This window comes from Sinocyclocheilus grahami, unplaced genomic scaffold, assembly GCF_001515645.1.
Source record: "Sinocyclocheilus grahami isolate Dianchi unplaced genomic scaffold, SAMN03320097.WGS_v1.1 scaffold2324.1, whole genome shotgun sequence".
Classification (NCBI taxonomy): Eukaryota; Metazoa; Chordata; class Actinopteri; order Cypriniformes; family Cyprinidae; genus Sinocyclocheilus; species Sinocyclocheilus grahami.
The window spans coordinates 2,541-15,160 of NW_015507503.1; the positions used below are offsets into that span (position 1 = coordinate 2,541).

The window sequence follows — 12,620 nt, forward strand, 5'->3', positions numbered from 1 at the left end:
CCCGACACCAGGTAACGACTGCATCCAGAAACGCACGGGTGATACATTGTCTGTAGCAAGACGTAACTCCATCTTTAAAAAGATGCACCCGTGAAGGCTCTTTTAGGGGAAAAAGCTCTTTCAGCGTGCGGGGGAGATGGTCACCTGCAACACAAACGGGGTAGTGCAGCCTGATGTGTGAAACCCACTCGACACGGAAACCACCACTGCTGAAGCGCCGTACCTCCAACACGAAGAGCTCTCAAAGAGCGTGCTGAACTCGTTCAGTCTTCTCTCAGTAGAGTAATCAGGAGCAAAACGATGTTATCACTCGCCTCCGAAGCGAAAAGCTGGTATGCTTTGCACCGGCTGCCTTTTTATGCTCATGCTGTGATCAGCGGCAGCTGGATTGCAATCATTGTATGCCAATGTGCATTGGCCTGTTTATTTTACACTCAAAGTAGATTGGTCTCTCTAAGCGAGATCCCAGTTCTTCGGTCACCGACGTGACGTCGAGAGTGATCGACTGAAAGGGAACTAAAATTAGAAAAACATTTTTGCTACTTGAAATAAAATAAACATTAACTGAAATAAAATTATTTGTAATTTCAGCTAATTGCCAAAACTAAATTAACTTAAATTAATAATTAAAAATAACTATATAAATATATAAATAAAGTAATAACTATATAAATAATTAAACCATGTAGACATAAAAAAAAACTAACAAATAAGTACTAAAACTTGAACTACAATTAAAGTGATAATAGAAAATACATAATTCAAATCTAATTTAAAAATGTAACAAAACTATGATAGTATATCAATTATACTAAAACACATTGATATTATTATAGTTAACTAAAACTATGGCCATTAATACAGACCCTGGACCACAAAACCAGTCATAAGGGTCAACTTTTTTGAAACTGAGATTTATACGTCATATGAAAGCTGAATAAATAATCTTTCCGTTGATGTATGTGGACCCATACAATGTATTGTTGGCTATTGCTACAAATATCCCCCAGCGACTTAACACTGCTTTTGTGCTGCAGGGGCACATATTAGGGATGCACGACATCTAGTGTCATTTAGTTTGCAATAAAAAACTAAATTTTTTTTTTTGTAGATATTTATATAAAGGAAAAGTAAAAACAGTAAATCTAAATAGAAATATGTGTGTTCAGGAGGAATGGCGGCAGGTGTGAGCGGCGTCTCAGGTGTGGTTCAGGTGGTGGACTCTCCTCTCCTCAAACAGCAGATCGACGTGCAACGACTCGCCATCAAGCAGCTGAAGAGTGACAACTACAGACTGAAGGTCAGTGTGAGCCACTCCACACACTCACGCACTCTCTCACACACACACACACACACACACACACACACACACTCACTCTGTAACCTCTGACCCCGGCAGGCTGAGAAGATGCAAGCGCAGCTGTCGTCTCTGCCGCCGCTGCAGCCAGTGAACATGACGGCAGTGAAGGAGGCGGCTCCGGCTGGATCTCTGTACCGCAGAACTGATCTGCTGCTGAACAACCTGCTGAAGATGAGCGCCGGCCTCAGAGTCGTCGACATCAGCGGGAAAACCTCAGGTGAGCTACCACTGCATCACATCAGCTGCAGCAGCTCAGAAAATCAGTCCCGACTCAACTAACACGGTTCCATAGCTCGTGTGGTGGGTTTTTTCCCTTTTTGGAATAATATATTTATAATAAAATAAAAATGTAAAAAAACATTTTATGGAGGAAGCACATTTCCGCCATGCAAGAAAAAAACCTATGCCTTAAAAATTTTTTACAATAAGTCATAATTATGATGTAAGTCAAAATTGTCTTTAAAAGTCATTAAAAAAAATCTGAAGTGTAATTTTTTTTTGGTGAGAAGAAAATGTTTGCACAAGAAAAGTTTTTGAGATTTTTTTGATGACCGAAAATTCCTTTATAATAAGGGAAAAAAGGTTTTTGATTAGAAGGAAGAAAATGCTTTTTGATGAGAGAGAAAACATTTTTTTTTATAAGGTTTTATATAAGGTTTTAATATCTGTGTTTGCAGCGAGTGCGAGCGCTCAGCTGCTGGAACAGACGGCCAAGATGAAGTCTCTGAGCGACACGCTGGACAAACTGAAGGTCAGTGTGACGTGCAGTGTGATCTGATGAAGCGGAGTGTGATCTGATGAAGCGGAGTGTGATCTGATGAAGCGGAGTGTGATCTGATGAAGCGGAGTGTGATCTGATGAAGCGGAGTGTGATCTGATGAAGCGGAGTGTGATCTGATGAAGCGGAGTGTGATCTGATGAAGCGGAGTGTGATCTGATGAAGCGGAGTGTGATCTGATGAAGCGGAGTGTGATCTGATGAAGCGGAGTGTGATCTGATGAAGCGGAGTGTGATCTGATGAAGCGGAGTGTGATCTGATGAAGCGGAGTGTGATCTGATGAAGCGGAGTGTGATCTGATGAAGCGGAGTGTGATCTGATGAAGCGGAGTGTGATCTGATGAAGCGGAGTGTGATCTGATGAAGCGGAGTGTGATCTGATGAAGCGGAGTGTGATCTGATGAAGCGGAGTGTGATCTGATGAAGCGGAGTGTGATCTGATGAAGCGGAGTGTGATCTGATGAAGCGGAGTGTGATCTGATGAAGCGGAGTGTGATCTGATGAAGCGGAGTGTGATCTGATGAAGCGGAGTGTGATCTGATGAAGCGGAGTGTGATCTGATGAAGCGGAGTGTGATCTGATGAAGCGGAGTGTGATCTGATGAAGCGGAGTGTGATCTGATGAAGCGGAGTGTGATCTGATGAAGCGGAGTGTGATCTGATGAAGCGGAGTGTGATCTGATGAAGCGGAGTGTGATCTGATGAAGCGGAGTGTGATCTGATGAAGCGGAGTGTGATCTGATGAAGCGGAGTGTGATCTGATGAAGCGGAGTGTGATCTGATGAAGCGGAGTGTGATCTGATGAAGCGGAGTGTGATCTGATGAAGCGGAGTGTGATCTGATGAAGCGGAGTGTGATCTGATGAAGCGGAGTGTGATCTGATGAAGCGGAGTGTGATCTGATGAAGCGGAGTGTGATCTGATGAAGCGGAGTGTGATCTGATGAAGCGGAGTGTGATCTGATGAAGCGGAGTGTGATCTGATGAAGCGGAGTGTGATCTGATGAAGCGGAGTGTGATCTGATGAAGCGGAGTGTGATCTGATGAAGCGGAGTGTGATCTGATGAAGCGGAGTGTGATCTGATGAAGCGGAGTGTGATCTGATGAAGCGGAGTGTGATCTGATGAAGCGGAGTGTGATCTGATGAAGCGGAGTGTGATCTGATGAAGCGGAGTGTGATCTGATGAAGCGGAGTGTGATCTGATGAAGCGGAGTGTGATCTGATGAAGCGGAGTGTGATCTGATGAAGCGGAGTGTGATCTGATGAAGCGGAGTGTGATCTGATGAAGCGGAGTGTGATCTGATGAAGCGGAGTGTGATCTGATGAAGCGGAGTGTGATCTGATGAAGCGGAGTGTGATCTGATGAAGCGGAGTGTGATCTGATGAAGCGGAGTGTGATCTGATGAAGCGGAGTGTGATCTGATGAAGCGGAGTGTGATCTGATGAAGCGGAGTGTGATCTGATGAAGCGGAGTGTGATCTGATGAAGCGGAGTGTGATCTGATGAAGCGGAGTGTGATCTGATGAAGCGGAGTGTGATCTGATGAAGCGGAGTGTGATCTGATGAAGCGGAGTGTGATCTGATGAAGCGGAGTGTGATCTGATGAAGCGGAGTGTGATCTGATGAAGCGGAGTGTGATCTGATGAAGCGGAGTGTGATCTGATGAAGCGGAGTGTGATCTGATGAAGCGGAGTGTGATCTGATGAAGCGGAGTGTGATCTGATGAAGCGGAGTGTGATCTGATGAAGCGGAGTGTGATCTGATGAAGCGGAGTGTGATCTGATGAAGCGGAGTGTGATCTGATGAAGCGGAGTGTGATCTGATGAAGCGGAGTGTGATCTGATGAAGCGGAGTGTGATCTGATGAAGCGGAGTGTGATCTGATGAAGCGGAGTGTGATCTGATGAAGCGGAGTGTGATCTGATGAAGCGGAGTGTGATCTGATGAAGCGGAGTGTGATCTGATGAAGCGGAGTGTGATCTGATGAAGCGGAGTGTGATCTGATGAAGCGGAGTGTGATCTGATGAAGCGGAGTGTGATCTGATGAAGCGGAGTGTGATCTGATGAAGCGGAGTGTGATCTGATGAAGCGGAGTGTGATCTGATGAAGCGGAGTGTGATCTGATGAAGCGGAGTGTGATCTGATGAAGCGGAGTGTGATCTGATGAAGCGGAGTGTGATCTGATGAAGCGGAGTGTGATCTGATGAAGCGGAGTGTGATCTGATGAAGCGGAGTGTGATCTGATGAAGCGGAGTGTGATCTGATGAAGCGGAGTGTGATCTGATGAAGCGGAGTGTGATCTGATGAAGCGGAGTGTGATCTGATGAAGCGGAGTGTGATCTGATGAAGCGGAGTGTGATCTGATGAAGCGGAGTGTGATCTGATGAAGCGGAGTGTGATCTGATGAAGCGGAGTGTGATCTGATGAAGCGGAGTGTGATCTGATGAAGCGGAGTGTGATCTGATGAAGCGGAGTGTGATCTGATGAAGCGGAGTGTGATCTGATGAAGCGGAGTGTGATCTGATGAAGCGGAGTGTGATCTGATGAAGCGGAGTGTGATCTGATGAAGCGGAGTGTGATCTGATGAAGCGGAGTGTGATCTGATGAAGCGGAGTGTGATCTGATGAAGCGGAGTGTGATCTGATGAAGCGGAGTGTGATCTGATGAAGCGGAGTGTGATCTGATGAAGCGGAGTGTGATCTGATGAAGCGGAGTGTGATCTGATGAAGCGGAGTGTGATCTGATGAAGCGGAGTGTGATCTGATGAAGCGGAGTGTGATCTGATGAAGCGGAGTGTGATCTGATGAAGCGGAGTGTGATCTGATGAAGCGGAGTGTGATCTGATGAAGCGGAGTGTGATCTGATGAAGCGGAGTGTGATCTGATGAAGCGGAGTGTGATCTGATGAAGCGGAGTGTGATCTGATGAAGCGGAGTGTGATCTGATGAAGCGGAGTGTGATCTGATGAAGCGGAGTGTGATCTGATGAAGCGGAGTGTGATCTGATGAAGCGGAGTGTGATCTGATGAAGCGGAGTGTGATCTGATGAAGCGGAGTGTGATCTGATGAAGCGGAGTGTGATCTGATGAAGCGGAGTGTGATCTGATGAAGCGGAGTGTGATCTGATGAAGCGGAGTGTGATCTGATGAAGCGGAGTGTGATCTGATGAAGCGGAGTGTGATCTGATGAAGCGGAGTGTGATCTGATGAAGCGGAGTGTGATCTGATGAAGCGGAGTGTGATCTGATGAAGCGGAGTGTGATCTGATGAAGCGGAGTGTGATCTGATGAAGCGGAGTGTGATCTGATGAAGCGGAGTGTGATCTGATGAAGCGGAGTGTGATCTGATGAAGCGGAGTGTGATCTGATGAAGCGGAGTGTGATCTGATGAAGCGGAGTGTGATCTGATGAAGCGGAGTGTGATCTGATGAAGCGGAGTGTGATCTGATGAAGCGGAGTGTGATCTGATGAAGCGGAGTGTGATCTGATGAAGCGGAGTGTGATCTGATGAAGCGGAGTGTGATCTGATGAAGCGGAGTGTGATCTGATGAAGCGGAGTGTGATCTGATGAAGCGGAGTGTGATCTGATGAAGCGGAGTGTGATCTGATGAAGCGGAGTGTGATCTGATGAAGCGGAGTGTGATCTGATGAAGCGGAGTGTGATCTGATGAAGCGGAGTGTGATCTGATGAAGCGGAGTGTGATCTGATGAAGCGGAGTGTGATCTGATGAAGCGGAGTGTGATCTGATGAAGCGGAGTGTGATCTGATGAAGCGGAGTGTGATCTGATGAAGCGGAGTGTGATCTGATGAAGCGGAGTGTGATCTGATGAAGCGGAGTGTGATCTGATGAAGCGGAGTGTGATCTGATGAAGCGGAGTGTGATCTGATGAAGCGGAGTGTGATCTGATGAAGCGGAGTGTGATCTGATGAAGCGGAGTGTGATCTGATGAAGCGGAGTGTGATCTGATGAAGCGGAGTGTGATCTGATGAAGCGGAGTGTGATCTGATGAAGCGGAGTGTGATCTGATGAAGCGGAGTGTGATCTGATGAAGCGGAGTGTGATCTGATGAAGCGGAGTGTGATCTGATGAAGCGGAGTGTGATCTGATGAAGCGGAGTGTGATCTGATGAAGCGGAGTGTGATCTGATGAAGCGGAGTGTGATCTGATGAAGCGGAGTGTGATCTGATGAAGCGGAGTGTGATCTGATGAAGCGGAGTGTGATCTGATGAAGCGGAGTGTGATCTGATGAAGCGGAGTGTGATCTGATGAAGCGGAGTGTGATCTGATGAAGCGGAGTGTGATCTGATGAAGCGGAGTGTGATCTGATGAAGCGGAGTGTGATCTGATGAAGCGGAGTGTGATCTGATGAAGCGCAGTGTGTTCTGATGAAGCGCAGTGTGATCTGATGAAGTGCAGTGTGATCTGATGAAGTGCAGTGTGTTCTGATGAAGCGTAGTGTGTTCTGATGAAGCGCAGTGTGTTCTGAAGGTGTTTGACGGTGTGTGTGTTTGTCTCAGGCTGAAGTGTCGCAGCACATTGTTTCGCAGCGGCCTGGAGCTCGTGTGTCGTCTGACTTCGCCTCGTTCCCCTCCGCCTCTTTCGTCAAGGTAAGGGCGCACAAACACATTTCTATAGCTCCATGAGTGTGTTCCGGAATAACCCTGCAGACGTGTGTGTCTCAGGCCAAAGCGGAGCAGCAGAGCGGCTCGGTGCTGGTGGGGAAGGTGATGATTCCCTGCTCTCGCGGCGCGGAGCAGACGCACTGCCTCGTCCTGTCGCAGAGGCAGCTGCAGTGCGTGCATCACCTGCTCATGACGTAAACAATCCCACGCTCTCAGGAAACATCCGGCGCCAAAGACGCATTACTGTCTTCTGATCCTCCAGCGCCTGAACACAGCCTTCATCTTTCTGACATGGGACAAAAAAAGTAAAGTAATTGTGACTTATCTCCCAATTCTGACTTTTTTTTTCAGGGTTGAGACACGTAATTGCAAAATAAAAATGCCAAAAAGTCAGAATTGTCAGAAAATAGTTAAATTTTTGTGATGGAAAAAAAAACAGAATTGAGAGATGTAAAAAAAATGCTATTCAAAGTTATATCGCATACGTTTTTCTGGTAATTTCGAATTTATATCAAGTTAGAATTGCAACAAAATCGTGGAAAATGTATAAGGGATAAAAAAAATTTATTTCAAGATGTAAACTCAGAATTACAAGAAACAGTCAGAATTGCGAGAAAGTAAGCCATAACTCTGAGTTAATATCTCACTTTTTTTTTACTTTTTTCCTCATAATTCTGAGTTTACATTTTTGTGGCGAAAAAACTAAACAGAATTGCGAGATATTAAATCTGAATTATGACTTTTTTCTCTTGTAAATTTGAGTTTAAATGTTGCAATTCTGACTTTTTTCTGGCGATTCTGAGCCCAAAAGTCAGACATGTAGTTAAATTTTTTTTTTATTTTTGAGGTGAGGAGCGCACAAACACATTTCTATAGCTCCATGAGTGTGTTCCGGAATAACCCTGCAGACGTGTGTGTCTCAGGCCAAAGCGGAGCAGCAGAGCGGCTCGGTGCTGGTGGGGAAGGTGATGATTCCCTGCGCTCGCGGCGCGGAGCAGACGCACTGCCTCGTCCTGTCGCAGAGGCAGCTGCAGTGCGTGCATCACCTGCTCATGACGTAAACAATCCCACGCTCTCAGGAAACATCCGGCGCCAAAGAAGCATTACTGTCTTCTGATCCTCCAGCGCCTGAACACAGCCTTCATCTTTCTGACATGGGACAAAAAAAGTAAAGTAATTGTGACTTATCTCCCAATTCTGACTTTTTTTTTCAGGGTTGAGACACGTAATTGCAAAATAAAAATGCCAAAAAAAACAGAATTGAGAGATGTAAAAAAAATGCTATTCAAAGTTATATCGCATACGTTTTTCTGGTAATTTCGAATTTATATCTCAAGTTAGAATTGCAACAAAATCGTGGAAAATGTATAAGGGATAAAAAAAATTAATTTCAAGATGTAAACTCAGAATTACAAGAAACAGTCAGAATTGCGAGAAAGTAAGCCATAACTCTGAGTTAATATCTCACTTTTTTTTTACTTTTTTCCTCATAATTCTGAGTTTACATTTTTGTGGCGAAAAAACTGAACAGAATTGCGAGATATTAAATCTGAATTATGACTTTTTTTCTCTTGTAAATTTGAGTTTAAATGTTGCAATTCTGACTTTTTTCTGGCGATTCTGAGCCCAAAAGTCAGACATGTAGTTAAAAATGTTTTTAATTTTTGAGGTGAGGAAAAAAAAAAAAGCACTGAGAGATGTAAACTCAGGATTGCGGGAAAAAAAGTCAGAATTCTGAGTTATATCGCAGTCCTGACTTTTTTCTTGTAATTTCGAGATTATAGCTCACAATTTAGAATTGCGACATAAGATCTTAGAATTGGAAGATATAAAAATTATCAAAAACAAAAAAAAAAACGTTTTGTGGGAGAAAAAAGATTTTCAAGATGTAAATCAGAATTACAAGTAAAAGTCAGAATGGCATTTCTGAGAACGAAAGTCAGAATTTCAAGATATGAATTCAGAATTAGGAGATATAAACCTGCAATTGTGAGAAAATGTCATGTTTTTTTTTTTTTTCATGGTGGAAACGAAAAAGAATTGTGAGATGTAAACTCAGCATTGCGAAAAAGTAGATCACGCAATTTAGATTTTTTGCAAGTTTGCAAGACGTTTTCTTGTTGGTTGAATTATTCCTTGAACAGAGGAAGATTTACTCGAAGCTGAACCCATGCAGTCAAGCTTTTAAATAGTTGAACTTTATTAAGGTAATACCATAACGCTTTCAATACTTTAAACGGTTCACGGATATCTTTGCTTCCATGCTTTGGTTTTCTATTTAGTCTAATCGTTTGGTCTCACATTTCATATAACGAGGCATCAAGGTTTGTTTCTTGTCATTTTATGAATAATCTTTTGGTGAAGGAAGTTAAATTGGTAAGTGTACTAACGCAGCGCTGTAGGAAAGAGATCAGTAGGTTTCGATGATAATCGTAGGTTTGCACCAGTTACTCACTCATATATTAGCGCTTCATTAGAGTTAAAGGACCAATCAATCAAGAGCCACGACTATATATGAGGCACATCGTTTGAGCGACACTCATGATTTATGCAAGTCAGAAGCACAAGTGTGCTCAGTCACTCTTTCCTTATTTAACACCGTTTGCAAATGTTTTGTGACTCTTCTGATCTTCTCTCTAAATGATTTGCTTTCATTCTCTTGGATGGTTGGTTCAGTGTTTTAATAGTTTATGCATTTGACAGGTTTATCAAATGAAACGATTGCAATAAAGTTGAAAAAAAAAGTTTTTTGTTTGCGCTTGAATTTTTTATCCACTCAATATTTAACTTTGTTAACAAAAATAATGCACAGTATCCTGCTCTCAAACTCATCTAAAGCTTACTTTTGATAACACATGGTTTCTGTGAGTATTAATTCTTTCCACAGATTAAGGCCTCATGAATCGTCATATGCTTAAATTCATAGTCATGACATTATATGTTGCATGCACTGCAAAAAAAAATTTTTTTCTGTACTTTGTCTTAAGAAGTCTTTTAAGACCTAGAAAAATGCATGCAGAAACCTTGATAAAAGAAATGCATACATTTGTAAGATGTACACTAAATGCATAAATCTAACATGTAAATGTACAGGTGAAAAAATCCAGAAATATGATGCTAGAACAGACGTTTCAGATTTAGTGTTTGAGAAAAAAACTAGTTTATTTTCCCTTTTGTATGTGATGAAAGTGCTTTAGATTGAATGTGCAAATCACAACGAGCAGCAACAGGATTTCAAACGAAACGAGTAACAAAAGGAGCATTCTGAAACTGTTCGTTGGTTTAGGATAGTTCAGATCATAGCATGTGATTTCAGTGCCAGCGTGTTAAACAGATTCCTCAGAAAAAGGCGCTGAAGAAATCGAGTTTCTCGTCTTCAGTCTCTGCATCGGCGCAGAACGGAGGAGGAACTGCTCCGGGTCCTCAATCCCCTTCACCGCATTTCAAAATTATTACTACGGTCAGAGAAAACTCTGCAGTGATTGATACAGATGCATAAAAACAATGTAGATTTGCTTTTGTCAGTTTATTTGTATGCTTCTTATCATATATGAACAGTGGCTTACGTAGTGACGACCCAATCAGTCCTTGCACTGTAGTAAAGCATCGACACTGGGACGCAGCCGAACTCTGTGACTGGCCAGATGTTTACCTGGGGGAAAATCATCAACTAAAGGCATGCAGTGATTTTAACTGTACGCTCCACTACAGTTCTAATGGGAACTACTGTAGATGACACATTAATCGGCATTAATGCATTGCTCATCTAAAACACTTCAGCTGGAAACCGTATTTGCAATGTTTTTCACTTTGCAATGTGACCGATTTCCGAGAAGCAGTATAAAAATAAAACAGAACTTGTAGGATGCGGTTTGATTTCATTGATCAGTCTTGTTTTATGAATGTAAAATCATTCTGCATCTTACAGATATGTTTATTAAATATTTATATAATAGATTTAATAATATAAAAATACAATATTTTTTATTTTTATATTATTTTATGGTTTCTTTAAATACAATTTAAATATTTTATTTAATTAATTTTATGATTATATTTCACTTTATAATGGTTTCATTAATAGAAAAACCTCTTAAATGCATCATACAGATACTTACTTTTATTATAATTTTTATTTATTTTATATAATTTTTAAAATGCATTTAAAATCATGTTTTATTCCTTATTCAGCTTTATGACTACAATTATTTTTATCACAAAATGCGTTGCATCCTGTTTTATTAATGGCAAATTATCTTAAATACAATCTGCGTCCGACAGATATTACAATTCTCATTTTATTAGAACTCATTTCTGTTACTAGTTTCTTCAACCTGTTGAGTTAGGGTTAAATCCACAAGACATTCACCTCCAGTCTCAGGTACGTCTCCCGTCCAGGTGTTGACCAGCGCTGATGATCCTCCCAGCAGCACCTGTGACTGCAGCGAGGCATTATGGGGAATGTGTGAGGCGTGGAGAGGATTCTTCTGACACGTCCGGTTCCTGTGGTCGATGATATAAACTACACCCTGAGCAAATCAATGAAGAAAGCGTTAGAAACACACATTTAATTATATGACAGTATGTCTGGACATATGGAAGCCCATTTCTGTCACGTAATTTAAAAAAAACAATGTTTTGGTAAATCATAAATATTACTTAAAGAGTTTTATAATTATGAGATAATTGATATAACATAAGTCAAATTATGAGTCAATTATGAGATAAAAAGGCAAAATTGTGACGTTATAATTTTGAGATAACTGAGATGATGACAAAAAGTCATGATTATAAGATGAATAATTGAAATTATGACAGTCATAATTATGAGATAATTGATATGACATACAAATACATAATTATAAGATCAAAAGTAAAAAGTCATAATTATGAGATAATTGATACGATGACATAAAAAGTCATGATTACAAGATAAATAATTGAAATTATGAGTCAATTATTAGATAAAAAACGTCATAATTATGAGATAATTGATATGACATAAAAATACATAATTATAAGATAAAAAGCAAAAATGATGAGTCAATTATTAGATAAAAAGCCAAAATTATGACAAGTCATAATTATGAGATAATTGATACGATGACATAAAAAGTCATGATTACAAGATAAATAATTGAAATTCTGACATAAACAGTCATAATTATAAGATAAAAAAACAAAATTATGACATTAAAAGTCAGTTAAGATTAACCAAAATTGACAAAATGTCATAATTATGGGATAAAAAATAAAACATGACCTAAAAAGTCAATTATGAGATGTCAAAATCATGACAAAAAGCCATAACCATGAGATAAAGAAAGTAAAAATTACAACAGTCATAATTATAAGATTAAACGCTGAAATGGTCACTTATGGGATAAAAAGTTAAAATTACGACAAAAAAATGGCATAGCCATAATTATGGTAAAAGCTCAAAATTACAAGTAAATTATGAAATAAAAGTCACAACTGTGACAAACATCATTTTGACATTAAAAAGTCAAAATATTACTTTAAAGCCATAATTATCAGATAAGAGTCAAGATTATGGCATAAATTATATTAACCCATTAAAAGGTTAAAATTTTGAAATTAGAAGTCAATTATGAGGAAAAACAGCCATAATTATGATAAATAATTATAATAACAACGATAATAATGATGACATAAACACAGTTTTGTTTCAGTTAACATCTGGTGAATTTAGTAAATGTTTGTTTGATACTTTGTCAATATTTTACTCATTTAAAAGTCAGAGTGCTCAAACTTTAACTGCGGCACGTTTTCTGTGTAGTTTGTACACTTTTCTATGAACACCGCATTTAACACATCCAGGACTTCCTCATTTCTGTGAGATAAA

At 40.6% G+C, this 12,620-nt stretch overlaps 1 protein-coding gene across 1 annotated transcript; it reads left to right on the forward strand.

Moving 5' to 3' along the window:
- Positions 1-1,166: 1,166 nt before the first annotated feature.
- LOC107574744 (dynactin subunit 1-like) lies at positions 1,167-7,111 on the forward strand. The gene is made up of 5 exons (XM_016261189.1): positions 1,167-1,300; positions 1,400-1,577; positions 2,038-2,111; positions 6,650-6,739; positions 6,815-7,111. The coding sequence occupies exons 1-5, from the start codon at positions 1,175-1,177 to the stop codon at positions 6,950-6,952; spliced, it is 606 nt and encodes a 201-aa protein (XP_016116675.1). The 5' UTR covers positions 1,167-1,174; the 3' UTR covers positions 6,953-7,111.
- The last annotated feature ends 5,509 nt before the right edge of the window (positions 7,112-12,620 follow it).